The sequence below is a fragment of the Ischnura elegans genome, chromosome 4 (assembly GCF_921293095.1).
Source record: "Ischnura elegans chromosome 4, ioIscEleg1.1, whole genome shotgun sequence".
Lineage (NCBI taxonomy): Eukaryota > Metazoa > Arthropoda > Insecta > Odonata > Coenagrionidae > Ischnura > Ischnura elegans.
In genome coordinates, this window is record NC_060249.1 from 51,749,756 (window position 1) to 51,768,073 (window position 18,318).

Here is an 18,318-nt window from a genome sequence, read left to right on the forward strand (position 1 = left end):
GGTGGTGAATGGGGAGTCAATTATATTGGCGTGCCCTTAGTTACTTAATAATTTTTATGAAAATGCAGGTGTAAAGTTCGTTGATTCGTTCTCTTGATATCATGTTAGTGCAATTATCACTTGTCTCACTTGTCACACATTTCCAACGTGAAGTACTTTTTCACGCCCTTATTTCTTTGTTCAAATGCTTAAAATTTATTAATGCTAATAACCAAATTACACCAATAATTGAGTAATTGATCGTTTTCGAAGGGCCTTTATCTTGCTTAGTTCAAATGAAATAATAAAAAATTCCTTGAATTAAAACTTTCTCTCAGAAGCATCATTTCTATGGTGTTCGTTGCTACGCATTATATGTTCATTACGGGTTGAAATTTCCGTATTAATATCCGGGTATTCATGAATTTTTATTGACTTAAATAAATACTCGAGACATTTACTTCGACTCATTAGTAAATAATCGGGACCTTTAGATTGTAATGAGAGTCATTAAAATGTATTGAATGAGCTAATGAAGTGAGGCGGGATCTCGTTTTTCTCCATCCAAACGCACACATCGAGTGATTCCCCTTCTGGAGTACCCAACCCGGCTCATCAAGTACGGAGAGGAACACGATCATAATGTAACCCCCACCCCACAATGCCAATCGACGTCTTCCGAAACTTCTGGACCCCACTCGCTCGGATCATAATATCTGTATGCACAAGAGCTTCCGTATCCATGTGATGTCTTTCTCTCCTTCCCTTCCCCGGCTCTTTTTTATCGCTTCTCACTTGTCGCACATTCCGCCGTAATTGCCTCGGAGGAGTGGAGATACCGTGGTGGGGAACATCGTGGCAACGCAGCGCAGCGGTCTGTGTCGGAGGGAGTGGGAGGAAGTTCTCTTGCCGCTGGTGTCTTTGTGTGTGGGGTAGGGTGGGGGTGAGAGTGGAGGGGAGGGTGTAGCGTAATGATGAAGCAGGGAGGGTGAGGATTCAGTGGTGGGTGGTCGGCGGAGGATGGGTGGAAGAGAGTGGGGCCGGGTACAGAGCCTTGAGGGACCGCTCTGGCGCCCGCCAACTTCCACGGGCCGTCCGTCCTTTTCCCCGTTCCCTGCCTTCCGCCAATGTTTCCTCGTTTCTCTCCCATCGCCTACCTTTCAATATTCACCTCGTAACTTACCGCTTAACCAATAATTGTACCAATAGAAATAACAACTGCCCCTCTGAAAATCCCATAATTTCTTTGCTTTTCGTCGTTACGCGTGATAAGTCCATTACCGGTCACGATTTTCGTGTTTATATCCGGGTATTCATGACATTTTATTGACTTAGATGAATACGCGAAAAATTCACTTCGAATATTAACTCATGAAAAAACTCGGGATCTTCACATTGCAGTTATAGTCATTATAAATTTATTGAATTAGCTAATGAGATGAAAAGGGATCTCGCTTTTCTCTATCCAAATGCATACGTCGCATCACTCCCAAGCGGCTATCGACAGGACCACATTTTACCGTCACTACAGTTTTTGAAAATTTTTATGCTCAAAATCCCTTCAATTTTTCTTTAGGTAGATAATTAGTATCTTGGTTTTCATGATACCCGAATTTAAGAATTTTGAAGGTAACCTAACTACAGACTTATTGCCTTACAGGCTACATCGCTTCCCTGAATGGAAATAATATACTTTATGTACGTATGGATGGAAGAAAATGTACTCTCCCAACGTTCCATGCCCTCCGCCAATGTTTCTTCGTTTTCTCCCAGTCTATCTTTCAATTACTTTTGTTACAATTACTTTTATTATTACAACAATTGCAATTACTTTTATTATTACTACAATTACAATTACTTTTATTATTACTACAATTACAATTACTTTACCTCGTTACTTCCCTCTTAACTCTTTCATTCCTACGGAGCTATCCACAGACTCACATTTTACAGTCGCTACTGTTTTTTACGCACAAAATTCCTTCAATGTTTTTCTTCGGGCAATTAGTAATTTAGTTTTTTATGATTTCCGCGTATTACTGATTTATTGTCGCAAACTTCGAATGTGGAACCCGTTCATGCCTTGCTTTTGCAGTTGAGTATGACTGGAAAGGCGGAAGTGACTGTTTCGGGTGTGGTGTATGAACGTGGCTCATTTCCATCCGAATATATGGGCCCGTTTTTCGTTCCGCCGTCAAAGGGATCGGCTCTCGCTTGATAGGCGGATCACGTCCACCCCCCACCCTTGCAGCCGCACCAGCGATACCGAACCTCACTCACCCCGTCCGCAAGGCATTCCCCAGCGTATACTATACGTACCCCCCTCCTCCTACTCCGAACGCCGACATAATAGAGTAATTCCAATTTCTATCACTCCCTGCCCGTTCTCCCCACCACTAAGACTTCTCCCATCCCCCTGCGCCAGAGGATCGGCTCGGATAAAACGTTTTGCTTCGTCCGCCAGGTGTCCCAGCACTTCACCGATCGCGAATTTCGTGAAAATGTATCGTCTTTTAAAACGCGCGAGCGTCATTTGCAATCGATATCAGGTAGAGAATTATTATGCTATTATAATTATTGCTGTAAAAATGTATGAGTGATTCTTTTTCGCAATTATTGTTGTATGGAAATGTTTATCATAAGCTCCCTCTACTCCCTCTTTTAAAAACTAATGCCTGTATCAATTCTTTGGAAAGTGCAGGGCCGATCAAGATATATTTGCACGAAGTATTTGGTGAATTACCTAGGCCTGTCCCTTGTACCACATTGAACTTCACCTTCCAATTTACTTTCTGGGCTTTTTTAATATTTTTAATAATATTCTCTTCCTCTCCCTTTCTCATTTACTGAGCAAATCATTCCTCCGACACATTTTCATCATCCTCTTGCCCCTTTGTACTCCAGAGAAGGGATAGCTTTACCAAAGGTTGTATTCTTGAATAGGATAAGTTTGGTTTGTGGATCGATTTTTGGCCGCTCAGTTTCAGCTAACGTCGGCTTTAATTTTCAAGAGGAATAAAAAAATATGCGCATTATAATTGAAGATGAGTTTTTATCCTTACTTTAACCGGTTACAGTCCAATGTTCCCATTTGAGAACAGATTTTTTTAAATCGATGAAAACTATATTTCGCATCTGTGATTACCTTTTTAGCTTTTGTTATGTAAATTAAGTATGGAAATATTTTTTAAAGTGAATCGCATGATTTGTGTATGCATTGGTCCTTAATTATACCTTTTCAAAATTGATTATTTTCATCACCTGTGTAGTGAGCATGAAGTTAATTCGATATTTTTCCCTACATTCGGTCTCCAGTAACTAATGCCCATTTATTCAAAACATCAATATATATTACATTGTTAAACTTAGTTTTTTGGTCAATTGTATGTTTATTTTTCAAGCAATGGTGAAATTTTGTGGCGTGTTCCCATTTAGGAACATGCTTGAAAACGTATTTTAAAATTTAATCGTGTATTCTTTCATAATATCTCTTAATTAGTTGCAAAATAAATAGAATATGCAAAAATATAATAAAAAAAGTCTGTAAGTTAGTTCGATGTTTGAAGGGTTAATATTACGCGTTTTTCGACGCTCGAGAATATCTGGATATATGTTTTGGATGGCCTTTGAAAATATCAGAGAGCTATGTGAGTGTTTTCTCTTCCAATTTTATGATTTCCGCGTTAATTTTAATTCTGGTGAACGTATTTTTTTCTCCTGAAATACGAATCAAAAGTTATATCTCATTTGTCTATTCTCCGAGGCTTAGTAACTCATCCCGCATTCCCTTATTCTCACTTTGTTATTCTTCTATTTCTACGCTCGTATTAATGATTCTCGTGTTTTTTTCCGACAGGCGCCGAACGTTGGCGCGGAGTTGACCGGTGGCTGTTACGGATTCGCCGCCAAATACATGCACTGGCCGGAGGAGCTGCTCGTCGGCGGAGCTACCAAAAATAAGACAGGTCACATAGTCAGGTGGGTGTATGGGAATGACATGAATGTTGACGAACGCGATTCGTATATCACGTGTTCCAGGGATTATCCTGAACATCAGGGAACCGAAGAAACAAGCTTGGGAAAGGGAGCAATGAGGAGATTTACTTTAACAATCTGTAATCGTTACATTGGCACAGTGGTGTAACTATGGGTGGGATGAGGAGATTTAACCCCCCCCCCCCCCCCCAAAGCCTCTGAGAAATCAAAAAATTATTTTAAAATCTTGTCTGGATTTGATATATTATAACTGCATCTGCTTAGAGTTAAATTTTAAGTACCAAAATGATGTAAAATGAATTTTCAGGCATTTTATTTTTCAATATATTTCCTGAACTACCCGTTCCCTGGGGGGGGGGGGGGGCACTAACCTCCATCATCTCCCCCCGAAGCATATTCCTAGTTACGCCACTGCTATAGTATACTTAAGCCATCCACTTCTCCATTGCCTCAGCTAGTTTCTTGAGTTCTTGGATGTTCTCCTTCCTTGTGCCTTTCTTTATCTGGCCCTAATAGTTATCCCGTTAACTTCCTCGAAGGACTTCACCCTCAATTTTCCCTCTATCACAGTCCTCACTTAATTGAAATGGCTTAAGCCTGAGTCTCACGATCATTTTTTCCGTCCCTCAGAGTGATAGCTCCAGCAATAAGTTTTCAAAGACCAAAAGAGCGATCGCTCGACCCATCATTTTCTGAATCACACAGTAATTCCGCCGTCCCTTTTTTCATCGCTTATTCCGTCGCTTCACGTATTTACACCTATCATTCAATTAGAAGTGGCGTTACAACCGCTGTTAGCGGCCATACGTTCTGATTGGCCGGACGGTGCAAGCTGTGGTTTCAGCGACGGAAAAAGGGACGTACCGAGAGATGGAAAAAGGGATGGAAATCATATCCCTGGCGCCATCCCGGAAAATGATCTTCTGAAACGGTCAATTGTTCCGCAATCCCTGAAGCTATCCCTCCAAAGGGATTAAAAAAATATTGTGTGAGTCAGGCTTTACGAAATTTGCTATCCTATGTGCCCACGCTGGCGTATGGTGTTCCACCGTTCCTTTTCTTTTCCTATTCTTCGATACGCCTACTCGTTTCACACCTTACCCGTCCATTTGATCTTTAGCTTTCACCGGCCTGCACCAGGTCTCGAAGGCTACTAATATTTTCTAATCAGCTTCTGCCATAGTCCAAGTTTATGATCCATAAGGCGCCACTACCCGCACCAATGTTTTCACGCCCTGTTCCCTCGTTCCTTGATTCCGTATTCTAGCCTCTGGCCCCTTGCAAATAAGCCGTGTACTTGACGAGAGTATGTGTGTCGTCCTCTATTTAATTCATCACTTCGTCTCTCCTTTTCTGGATAGTTCCGCGAAACTCGGAAGCGTGCATGAGAATGGGGGTCTTTTTTGTTGCGCGTTGTCAATGCTCCATGCTTCTGTTGGATCAATATGTTTTTTCGCGCTTTCCATTCCATCAGCTCGCGTATTTCCGCTCCACTGCTTCTCTTGACCTTCTGCTTTGTGACCTTTTCTAGGGCGAAAGCACTGCAGACCGTGGTACAGCTCATGGGGGAGCGGGAGTTGTATGAATACTGGTCAGACGACTACAAGGTTCATCATGTGGATTGGACCCAGGAGAAGGCCTCTCTAGTCCTGGACACTTGGCAGCGACGCTTCTCAGAAGTAAGTACTCTGCGAAGACGATGAAGGCCGTTTTACGCGATCAAGCACTAAGCCTATTATGCCAAATACTTCTTGATGTTGAGGGCGGAACCCAATGTGATTGCTGCCGTCTTACAATTAGTAGATTCATACGATCATTGAAATTGTTCTTGTAATTGAGGATGTTTTGATGCCAGGCTTCTCAGATTGATTATCTATGATACTGTATTAGGAGCAATGGTGATAATGGAGGGGTTCCGATTTGGATGGAGAACATGTAGTTATGGTCATGATGGCTTTATGTAGTCTATTTTCTATTATCATCAACAACCTTAAGTTATTTTTTTAGTTTTAAGGTAAGTTGAATCGACATTAAGTAGCTTCCTAGTATGGTAGTAGTTTCATTACTCACTATCCAACACGCCGTATTTATTTCACGCTGTTTGAAATCTGTCCAGTCACTAAACAATGTTGAACCAAGCTTTATCTAACGCCATGAGATACGGACATGCAACGCAGTGCATTTACATATACTTGGATAGGATTCAACGCTCTATTGCAATAATATATGGTGATTTATTTGTATAAGAATCGTCTTTACTCAGTTAATTTTAATTTGTGTCCTTGTTCTGTTTTAATTCTTGTGTAGATACTTAATTAGTCGTAAATAAATGTTTTACTTAACAAGAGTGGATAGTATGAAATTATTGAAACAATTTCGAATATGCTTTCGTGTATTAATGTATTCATTACTATTTTTTCAGGAGGTTAAGCGGCTGATGTCCCAAAAAGATAACTCAACTTCTCCCTATGACCTCCTTGCCTTCTCCACAGCCACACTTGATGACATCCTGAGTCGTTTTTCGGAAGTCAGCATCACGAGAATTGCAATTGGTTACGTGGCTATGGTGAGTTTTATCCAGCAAGAATTAGACTTATCAAGTGCTTTCCTTCTTAGAAAACTACATTCCTATCCGGCTGTTACATGATGATAGTTAATTTATCACTAGTAATCGTGATTTTCTGCTTCCGATTAAATTTGTTGAGGCAAATCTGCGATTAAAAATAAATTCTGTCTATGCAGTTTTCTATAGCTACGGTTTCTTTCACCCAATACTCTATTTAATATTTTGCCCACCCCTCACTAGCCCCTTTTGCTGATAGAATTTCAATTTATTTAGATAAGACTTCCCCTATAAATTAGTTTTTTTCTACGCAGTTTTTTAGCTATGATTACCGTCACTATGTGGTTCAAACGCGTTTATTTTTTGTTTAGACGTTTTTTGCCTTATAATGTCATAAATGTGCAAAAAATTTTTACCACGATTTCTAGAGCTATAAATAATGAAGTGTCTAATTCTTAACTCTTCATTTTATCTAGGTATAATTAAACTAATATTTCTTGTATGATATGTGGTACGATGTGGTGGAAGTTTTTGCAATTGGTTTAATGAAAAATTTGCAGTATCTCCACTGAATTTATTTGAATGCGAAGCGTTTCGTTGTTACGACAAAACTTGAGAATGCTTACAGCTTACACTCGATAATGTTGTTGTAAGTACCAAACGCGTCGTGCTCAAATATATTCAGTTATAAATACTGCAATGCTTCGTTTTTGTTATATTTTTTGGCTGTAATTAATATCAATTAGGCACAGCTACACCGAAGCATTAGTTCTTCCCTTGCATTTTTTCTGACTTTCTTATCTTTCGTTTTCAGCTGGTATATGCGGGTTTATCTTTGTTGCGTCTTCACGATCCTGTACGGTCGCAGTGCGGGGTTGGGCTGGCCGGGGTGCTGCTGGTGGGCGCCACAGTCGCCGCGGGGTTAGGATTCTGTGCCCTGCTTGGCATTTCATTCAATGCTGCCACAACCCAGGTACCTACTTGTGAAAATCACTCCACTTAAAGGAGTCCGTCGTGCTTTTGACTAATCCCATCGTTTTTCTCTCAATGTTCATTCTCCCCTCCTGCTCTTCATTTCCAACTTCTCATCCCAAGTTCTTTTCTCGCATGCTTTCGATCGATTATTTGGGCCTTTTTTTTGCAAGATTCAAACTGAATGGTGAGTATATTTTGGAATTGTTTGTTATTTTTGATTGTTAAGGGTCGTTTTCGGGAAAGAAACGTGTGGCATAGCTGAGGTGGTGCCATGCATACGCTGTTTTCAAAAGTGCGCCATTGTAATCAAATCGTAATTTTTTATGGATGTTTGCTGTCTGTGTAAGATGTATAAGAAACTCGATTCACAATAATCATACCTTAACAAGATAACCATGTGATTCCATCAATGATTAATCTGAGGTTAGGTGTCAAAGCAATGCTGCCTATAATTTAAACTTAGTGATCAATTTCGTGTTTCTCTATCTAAAATTGCCGTTTATTATTTATTAAAATGTATCTTAAACCAACCGTGAGTGTCCATTTGTGCTATTGTTGTTATTTTCATTTTTGATGAACTTTTCCTTCGAACTGAAAGTTTTCTATGAATTAATCGATCGAAACCCCAACTTTGTGTCCACCGAGTAATGATGGTATTGAAATCATATAATCTTTATGAATTTGTGATTTTCGCTTCGTTTCCACGAACCATCTCTAGCTGTGCATTCTACGAATGTTTGTCTTGCGGGCATTATAAAATTCGGGAATACGAGGCGATTCAGGAGCGATGAATCGCTAAGGAATTCAACAAAATTGTTTTACCTTCACCCATATTGTTTTTTGTATATTATGTTACCTTTTCATGTAGATGAATTGAGAGAGGAAAATTTATTGACACTACTGTTAATTCAGTAGATATCTGTTGCTATGATCGTAATATTTGGTACTCGTCTCGGCTGTATCTCGTTCATGGAACAAATGTTTTTTATTCTCTTCCAGATTGTTCCTTTCCTTGCTCTGGGTTTAGGAGTGGATGACGTGTTCCTTATCACCCACGCGTATGGGGACCAACTTGCTAGCAGAAGTGATGTATCCCCTGAGGTAAGCCATAAATTTGTGTCAACTAGTATTTCTCGAATTTAGATCAACAGTTTGTTAGCAGGCCCCTTCCCGATTTTCATGCCGTATCCTTTCGTAATTTCTAGTCCAATGCAATGTGGACATAAAATATTTGCTGTGTATACTTACCTTTTAGTAGCGGAAAGTTTTTGAACTATCATTTTAGCTAATTCTACTGAAAATTATTACACATCAACCGTGGCGTTCATAATATGTTTACAAATATCTGTTAATCAAAGTGCCAATTCTTTTCACGAGAATTTTGAAGCACTTTAACTTTGAAGCACATATTCACCCAATTTTGTTATTTGAGTCAAATTAATGTAATTTACTGTGTTGTTTATTCCATCGGTGGCGGAGGGGTAACGTCCTTGCCTGCCAAACTAAAGGTCGCGGGTTCGAGTCCCGCCTGGGCAGGTTTCCCCTGTCCAGGGCATGGTTGTTCGTGAACGTTTACTTGTTAAAGTTGTTGGCCCCCGATTTAAAATGGCCAATATGAGCTGTATTCGGTGGATTTAAAATAAAATAAAAAATAAAGAATTTCGTTTTTTTTATTTTTGCAATAAAATATTCAGTTGCCCTTTTTACAAGACCTCCTAAGCTCTCATCAATATTTTCACCTGCGTCCATCATTACGTAACAAACTTTGGCGTTGGGCGAATGATTTGAATGTCGTGTCCATCCTGGAGACCATCAAACTTTTTTATTATTACCGAGCTGAAATATTCTTTTGACTCTCTTGTGACCATAAGTACATTAAAAATTATTTCTTCTTTTTTTTTGCACCACTCTAGGCGCAAACCGGCACGGTGCTGAAGAGGACGGGTGTTAGTATCCTGCTGACGTCACTGAGCACCACTTGTGCGTTCTTCGCTGCCGCGCTTATTCCTATTCCCGCCCTAAGGGTTTTCTCCCTCCAGGTAAGTTGTCGCGTGATCATCAGCTGTGATGTTGAACGTTCTTCGCTCGCGCAGATCTGCAGTATTATTATACAACTACCTCCGTAAAGTTACTTATTTCTTGGAAACCCCTGGAAACTTGTACGTATTGCTTGAATTGTTATCCATCATAAAAATGACATCGTATAGCCTTTATTCGCTATAAATCACATTTTTCCGTACCTTTGTTCATGGGCGTGCTCAGTAAAAGACTGGGGGGCAGGTCAACTGCCCCTCTCTAGAAGCATTTAATTTGTTATTAAGAAAAGAAATTAGGCTGTTATTAAGTTCAAAAATAGTTTTCTTCAAACTCAATAAAATATCATATTTCTATAAGATGTGTGACTACGATAAACATGAACATTCTCTGGTTAGTAATTTAAAAACCAAAGAAGAACTAGAATAATTGTCCATAATTTTCTTTAAATGTTGGTTTAATTAGCCCATTTCGTGCTGAAATGAAATATCCTGAACGACTTTGGCTTGTCCCTCCTAACCTCCCTTGATTTTATCCCGGAGACTTTCTTGTCTTTACCTATGTGTAGTTATGTATATACAATTACGTCTGTCTTGTTTGTTTGTGTATGTTTAATTATTAAATCTGTTTAATACCCCGATATAAAATGACCAGTGTGAGCCGTATTTGGCGGATTGGGAATAAAGTAATAAAAAAATGATAGAGAAATATGTTACTGAAAGCTGTAATTACTTTGAGGAAAAGCTAATGTTTTGGGGAATACGTAGATGGAGGTGAATTTGTTTGTATGTCTATGTCTTAACCCTTCTCACCCTCCTCCCTTTCCAGGCCGCCATCCTGGTGCTGTTCAACTTGGCGGCGACCTTGCTCGTGTTCCCGGCCATCGTCAGCCTGGACCTCCGGCGCCGGAGGTCCGGCCGCGCCGACATCCTCTGCTGCTTCGTCCCGCCTCCGGGCGCCGGTTACTCCCACCCCCCGTCCTTCCAACGCAGGCCCCCACTCGCGCACCCCTCCCCACCGCCCCCCGCGCCGCCCTCCTGCTCCTGGTGGTGCTTTTCGTCCCCTTCGCCCGCCGCACAGCAGCACCAGCTCGGCAGCACTCAGGAGCACCCGTGCTCGTGCGGCAGGGATAGGCCGAAGCAGGCCGCGCCGGGCGCGGTGCCGCAGTGTCGGGTGGTGCCGCTCCCGCCTCCCGCGCCCGCGATAGAGCCCTCGCCCACGCCCAAGCGGCAGGTGATGACCATCGCGAGAGCACTGCCCCCGGACAGGCTGCAGACGGTGACGGTGCTGGCGCCGCCGGAGACGGAGTATCCTGCGGGCATCGGTCAGGTGAGTCCTATGGTGTAATGGATCTGAGGTGTCCCTGGTGGATACTGAGTGGGTAGGCCTCTCTGGTTTGACGTAGGCGGAGTTTAGAGTTTTATGCTGGGGGGCCAGCAGTCCTGCCGAGGGGGACTATGGAATATCCCCCTGGAGTTATATTGTTTAACAATATTTATTATTTTATAAACTAAGAAGCAATATATTAATAAAACTTCTTTTTAATGCAAACTTACGGTGTGTCATTTCAATTACCGCACCAGAATAAAATAGCTTACCGAGGTATTATATTTTTGTACGGGGAGAGAGGACGGCAAACTGATCTTTGCTCCCCCGAAAAAAACTCCTAGTTCATGGTCCTGTCAAGGGCGTATCTGTTCACGTTCTCTGTGGAAGTATGCGCCTATGGACAGAAGGGAATCCAATGGACGATGGAATGCGTTTTAATGACGGTGTTTTCTGACTTTTCCAGGGGAGCCAGTCTGGGAGCGTGGAGTCGCTGCCCTCTTCCTCGTCCACGCGAGACCTTCTGACCAAGGGGGCGAAGGCGGTCGACGTGGAGGCGGCGGCGGGTGAGGGCGATTGGGGTCGGCGGAGGCGGGGCCTCCGGGGGCCCTTCTGGAGGTCGGAGAGTGCGGGCACCCTCCACGGCGCCTCCTCCCTCCACTGCTGCCCCCGCTGCACCCTCTCAGCCCTCGCCTCCTGCTCCCTCTCCCACATCGCTGCACACCACTATGCGCCGCTCCTCATGAAGCCATCCGTCAAGGCAAGTTCGCATTCCTCTGCGTTGAAAATTGTCACTAATGCGAGGTGCGTTCAGAAAATGAAGGGAATTTTTTTTTAATTTCGCTGGTTTGGAGAGTCAATTTCGTCCGAATGTCAACTTTTTATATTGCTATAAACGGGTCTTAAGTAGTATTTTAAAAAATCAGATGTATTCATTGTTTGCTTTTTCTGTGGCAGCCGCCAAGTTAGGCGTGTTTTTATGATGGTGATTTTCTTTTGTCAAAGAATCTGTATCAAATTTTGCCTAAAAAATGAAGTAAAGTGTAACTAAGGGAAAAGTTAGCGTAGGCCTATTTTGGTGAGTTCGCTTTGAAGAAAACAAGACACAATAAGCGAGCACAATGACCGGAATAAGCCTTTGAGACCTATTAGGGATCATAATAAATATGATGTTACCTTTAATGAGGCGAAATATGCCGGTCCGTGTTTCCCAATAAACTTGGGTGTATGGTATTTCGTTTATAATGGTAAATACATATATATATTCAATTCAGGAATATATTTACGTATTTACTAATACGTTTTTTATGTCAAAGAGTAATATTTTTGGCCTGAAATGTTATAATTCCGTATTTTCTTGTATTCTCTTATTTTTCTCTTATTTTTCTCTTATTTTTCTCTTATTTTACTCACATTGTCTTCATATTATATCTATGTTGTTTTTGCCACACACAAAAAAATAATTTTGGTGACTATTATTGCATTTAAATTTAAGGATGTTAGCTTCCATACTGAAGCTACCTAAACTCATTCGGTTTTTGTTATCATAAGTTGTAAATTTTGGACATTTTAGAGTAATAAATTTACTATCATTATTATTTTTGGTTCTCTTATCTTCTTGGTTGTTTCTTATAATACCCAAATTTGAGTAATTACAGCCATCTTCTCTGTTAACTTTCTCTATAATTTCTTTTGCTAACCTACCATCCCTCCTTCAGGTGTCGGCGATGGTGGTCCTTGCATTGGCGGTCGCTGCTGGCGCCTGGGCGGCGCAAACCCGACTCGGAGATGGGCTGGCTCTCACGGAGCTGGTTCCCATCGGAACCGCCGAACATGCATTCCTGAAAGCTCAGGTGTGTACCCATTTTTACATACAGTAAAATCCCTATAATCCGGCCTTGATACAATCCGGCTAATCCAGTAATCTAATAAATAAGCAATAAAAATAATTTGTTTTGAAGCACGCATTCATTTCTTCCTTTTTCATGAATGCTAATCCCTTGCCTAGCATCTGAAATTGTGGAATAGTTTGATGTCTATAATTAAATACTATTATATCCCTTTCAGGCTTCCAACTTTGGCTTCTATGGCATGTATGCTGTCACCAGAGGGGATTTCGAGTATCCCACCAATCAGCGATTGCTATACGAGTACCACGATGCCTACGTCCGCGTGCCCTATATCGTGCGAAATGACGACGGTGGACTTCCCGAATTCTGGCTTTCCATGTTTCGGGAATGGCTTCTTGGTAAGTATTCGTGGTTTCTTCGAATCTCTCTCTCTCGTTTCTTGAAAATGAATCGGCGGATTAGCCTTTGATTTTATTTCACGGGTTGAATGCAAGCCTATGATCTGATGTACTTCCAAGTGTCGGTGGTTCTAATTTTGCATATATATGCGTGAATTTGGATGTAGAATTTTTGTGAATGCCTCCTGGAGGGGACGATCGCCATAACTGACGTCAAATAGCTTTAACACTGTACGTGAAAGAACATTGGCTTTCATTTAGCATTTTTAATCACGCAATCGCGGACCTAGTACCAAAAGTATTTCATTGATTAAAAACTTGGCCACAATCACTTTCGTTAATGCTTCTTGCCAAATTTTCTGGTACTTTAAGTTGTAAATACGCATTTTAGACAAGTTCATATGTCGATACAGTCTAAGCGTACGAAAAAACGGAAAATCATTATTGATTACAATCACTTAATATGATTCCTGGCTGGACTGGGGACAAAAAACGGCCTTATTCATTCTTCTTTATTCTCAATTTTAATGATTATTAACCGAAATCGCTTTCAATGCCTTTATGAAAACATAACCTAAAGTCTGAACCTCTATGAAAGGATTGTGTTTTGTCTCGATTATTTTTTAATAATATAATTTTTGGAAAATAAAAGAATGAACTTTGTTAATTTTATTCTTTCATATTCCATAATCAAAATGTTTCACACAGTTGAGCCTGAAACCATCAGAAATATTAACTATCTCTCCAAGGATCATTATCTATTCGAGTTAGGAAAAAATTGCTCCCAGAAAGTTTCCGGCAGTATCTTTTCTACGTTCTTCTAGCTTCAAATTCTAATTTTGTGTGTTTGATATCGGCACAGGTCTGCAAAGTGCGTTCGACCGCGACTGGGCCGACGGGCGCATAATCAAGGACCGCTGGTTCAGCAACGCCTCTGACGACGGCATCCTGGCCTACAAGCTGCTCGTGCAGACTGGCCGCGTGGACAACCCAGTGGACCGCTCCCTCGTCACCACGGGCCGCCTCGTCGACTCAGACGGCGTCATCAACCCCAAGGCGTTCTACAACTACCTCAGCGCGTGGGCGTCCAACGATGCCCTCGCATACGGCGCCTCGCAGGTACACACGATGACCACGCCTCCTAATTACTCTGCCCTGCTAGTTTATTGAGAGGACTTGTCTCTCACTCTAAACAACTAATCGTTGTTGGTTACGTATCATTTGCTTACAACTTACCCCTTCATCTTGAAATTTTCAGGGTGAATTTATAGTAGACCCCAGTGAATTTTTCCTGAGTTTTTTTGAGTGAATACTTCCTCTGTATATTTTATTTGAAGCACAGTTTAAATTTTGGCAAAGTTTTAAAGCCTAAAAGTTCCAAGTCACAATTTAGTGATTAGAGAAGCCGTAGCATTAAAAAATTAGTGATGTTACACGGGCATCAAATTGCATAAATTCATGAAACAGTGCTGAGTTTGGTACCTATATCAAAATAATATAATTTATTTATTATTAGTATTCTACCGATTAAGGTAGGTAATAATATAATACGAAATACAATAGAAGTAATGTAAAAAATACATAATCAACAATATAATTTCCATTTTAAATGTTCCTGGCAGTTTTTCTTTGAATATCATTGCGTCAATAGATGATGTCATACTCTGTGGCATTGAGTTCCATAATTTACAGGAGGAAATTAGAAAACACTTTTCGCACAAAGTGGTTCAATGTGTTGGAATGGATAGATCATGTAACACCAGCTGCTCTACGTTAACACCCAGCTGCCCTACTTTTGGAGGTTTTTGACTCGGTGACCCTGCTTACCTTACAGGCCAACCTGCGGCCCGAGCCCCGCCACTGGCTCCACTCCCCGTCCGACTACGAGCTCAAGATCCCAAAGTCCGCCCCGCTCGTCTACGCTCAGATGCCCTTCTACGTGAGCGTGGCGGACGGCCGCGCCGAGGCGACCATGCTGACGGACGAGGGCGACTCCGGAGGCTCCTCGGGCGGCGGCGACTGGTCCGCCTTCTTGAGCTTCGGGGGCGCGGATCCTTCCACAACACGGTTGACGGAGCTCCTCAGGTCGGTCCGGGAACTGTGCGGCCGCTTCGAGGCCCGCGGGCTGCCCAACTTCCCGGCCGGCATACCCTTCCTCTTCTGGCAGCAGTACCTCGGGCTCAGGGGGGCCCTGGCGGCGGCCCTGGGCGCCGCGATAGCCGCGGCGTGGGCGGCTGCGGCGCTCCTGTTGCTGGACGCCTGGGGCGCGCTGCTGGTGGCATCGGCTTCGGCGGCCACGCTGGTGCAGATGATGGGCGTCGCGGCGACCCTGGGGGTGCGGCTTAGCGCGATCCCCGCGGTGCTGCTGGTCATCGGCGTCGGCCTCTCCGCCAGGATATTTTTGCAGGTGTCTCTGGTGAGTGCACAGAGAATTAAAATGGTATCGTAAGCTTTCTCGGCTAACTACCCGTAAAAATGAAGCCTTTCCTGGTGAGTGATTCGGATGAGTTCTTCCTAGGTTTCTTACTGTTATAGGGTTTGGATGATGGTTGAGGATGCTGGAAAAGTCTTCCAGCGGTTCTCCGGCACCAATAATCCAAACCTTAACCTGATGGAAACCGGAGAAGAATCCACCCGTACCTTCAGAAACCTGTTCTTCTAGAAATTTTTTCCAAGTTCTCCACCAGGTTAAGTTTTATACGGTCGACCTTTCGGTGCCCAATTATGGCACTCCCATCGGGGCAGATGAGGATCTTGTCCACTCGAAGAGTTACTCGACTTGTCTCCAAAGTTTTCTCTCCTCTATAATTTATCTCCTGTATAATTTAATATCAATGAATGAATCCAGAAGTCACACCTTATTCTAGTACTCGGGCTGCCGTAAGTCTAAAGGAAGCGTGAGTTGCTTCAGTTTTTTTAATTCCGGAGCTTAGACCATATAAGTAAGTATAACCTTACTTATATGGTCTAAGTTCCGGAGCAAATGTACAAACTTTTGTTTACGTATCATTTTCGGGAGCCGCCACGTTAGGTGCTTTGTCTTCCAACCTTTCGCGTCCGTTGCAGGTCTCATCGTCAAAGACCACGAAAAATGCATAAGAATTCTCTCCCTATATTGTGTACTTATTCTCCTTGACGATGCAGCCTGCAACGAACCAGAGAGTTTGGAAGACAAAGGAACTTAAGCTTGGTTCCAAAGAATGTTGAAAGCAACTCACGTTGCGAAAACCGACTTTACGGAGGGCCAATGTTTTTTAAATGAATTCTTTTGCTGTCTTTAGCTTCCATGATCGCCTGCAGTAAGTAACCTTCTACTTGGATCTTTTCCAGGGCTTCGTGACGAGTGTCGGAGGAAAGGACAGGAGGGCTCAGTTGGCCCTGGAAAGCGTTCTGGCGCCGGCCGCACATGGCGCCATCACCACACTCCTTGGAATATCCCTCCTCGCCTTCTCCGAGTTCGATTTCATCGTCAAGTAAGTCTCATTTTCCCTCTGCAAACCTTAGCAGTCCCAGCGGAAGCTTACGGAGTTAACTCTAGTGCATGGAAAAATTAGCAATAAAGTTACATTCAGCACTCAACGAAAACTTAGAATATAATAGCTTTATGCGTTCCCACTGGGTGTTTTAAGAGGAATCTGCAAAACTTCAGGGGTCGGTAGGGAAGACGATTTTTAGCATTTTTGTCCATAAAAATGGGGTTTCGACTCCTTAGTTACTGAGATATGCCTACTCAAACATTTTTTTGGGGATGCACTTTGCAGTTAATGCGGAAACGGCTTTTCTTTGGTATCCAGCTTTTTCGACTTTTGATTTACTGCTCTTGACTTTAAAGACATTAAATAGTAATGAAGGTTGGATGAAAATTTGCGCATATATTGTTCGATAACTATCTTTGGGCTTAATTAAACGAGAGTTTTGAGCGAGTATCAGCTATGCGATTGCTCATTTTCTCCCATTTTTAGATTAATTGCAACCAGCAACCAGCATTGCTCTCTTGTTTATTTTTCCTCAGAGGTTTTGGTTAATGAATGTTCGTTTTACGAAAGCGCGAATAATCAAGTAAATTTGATTTCCAGTTTGCCGTGTGATTACGAACTGTCTCTTACGAGGGAAGCATCTAGCGGTCGTCGCCGCGTTGATGACCTCTGTTCTTTCGGTACCAAAGGTACTGCATTGAGGAGGCCCAATTTCATCCCATAGAAGGCTAATTTCTGTTGCCACTTCGGTCGCATTTTTAAAGGGTTTCAAAAATATCCGCTTTGCGGTGATGAGTGTAATGCGATCCACTTTGTACCAATATTTGTGCTTTTAATGTTTATAATGGCGAGGAATAGCATTTAAAAGTTATGAATTTGGTAGATCACATCGTCATTCCTATGAATTTCTGTTAAAACCGCTAATTATACCATATTCACTCGTGAAACTCGGATCAATTTGTCCGTCAGCGACATGAGTGGCGACTTTTGTAAGCCCATTTAAATGCGTACTGTGTGACAGCACATTCAGAGGCCGCATCGAGGATCATCTTTTGTAATATTCGTGCCCGGTACTGTCGGTACTATTTGAAATTCGATGTCGATTTTTTTAAACTCGGCAATGACCTCTAGATGTCTCTTCCGTTGGAGATATTAACTAATTTGCCATATGAGATCGTTGTCCTTAGACATCAAGTGTACTCAATATCATGTTAACTTGATCGCTGGCGCTTTCGATAACGTCCTTTTCCCCAGCCACGAATATAATGCCTCCGTGATCGAAGGTTCAGTGTGTGCACGGAGAAAACAACTTTGGGTGTTACAACTAAACGCTATCCAGTCCGCCCCCTCTATGGCAATTATTGGACACTCTGCCACGTAATCCGAGGTATTTTGGTAGATTGTCTAAACGCTTTGCGCTGCCCCTCTAGCTTAGTCTAGTCACATCGCCCAAAGTATCTCCAACAAATAACATGGAACACGTCTAGTCAACCCTGTTCAGAAGTCATCACTACTCATCTTCTGTCGGTATGCTTGAAGCTCTACGTACATAGTTACCGAAGCTCTGCCAGTTAGTGCGTAAGAGCAGGGCGCGTGTGGTGCGCACTTTCAACCTCAGTCTCGTTTAATTCAACTTCGTTTCTCGCAGCCGGCGGACTTCCTCCAGTAATGGACTCAGAAGTTGAAAACATTTTAAAGAAATGGGGGTTTTCTCACCTCAT

At 42.3% G+C, this 18,318-nt stretch overlaps 1 protein-coding gene across 1 annotated transcript in view; it reads left to right on the top strand.

The window, feature by feature from the left end:
* The window catches only part of LOC124157444 (protein patched), a 179,355-nt gene that overhangs the window by 137,636 nt on the left and 23,401 nt on the right, over nucleotides 1–18,318 (top strand). Inside the window, exons 8-20 of the mRNA XM_046532146.1 lie at nucleotides 3,836–3,957; nucleotides 5,507–5,654; nucleotides 6,398–6,541; nucleotides 7,353–7,511; nucleotides 8,513–8,614; nucleotides 9,427–9,552; nucleotides 10,376–10,876; nucleotides 11,340–11,633; nucleotides 12,592–12,726; nucleotides 12,941–13,121; nucleotides 13,984–14,240; nucleotides 14,956–15,537; nucleotides 16,452–16,594. Of these exons, the coding sequence (XP_046388102.1) occupies nucleotides 3,836–3,957; nucleotides 5,507–5,654; nucleotides 6,398–6,541; nucleotides 7,353–7,511; nucleotides 8,513–8,614; nucleotides 9,427–9,552; nucleotides 10,376–10,876; nucleotides 11,340–11,633; nucleotides 12,592–12,726; nucleotides 12,941–13,121; nucleotides 13,984–14,240; nucleotides 14,956–15,537; nucleotides 16,452–16,594 (2,894 nt within the window). The remainder of the gene's footprint in view (nucleotides 1–3,835; nucleotides 3,958–5,506; nucleotides 5,655–6,397; nucleotides 6,542–7,352; nucleotides 7,512–8,512; nucleotides 8,615–9,426; nucleotides 9,553–10,375; nucleotides 10,877–11,339; nucleotides 11,634–12,591; nucleotides 12,727–12,940; nucleotides 13,122–13,983; nucleotides 14,241–14,955; nucleotides 15,538–16,451; nucleotides 16,595–18,318) is intronic.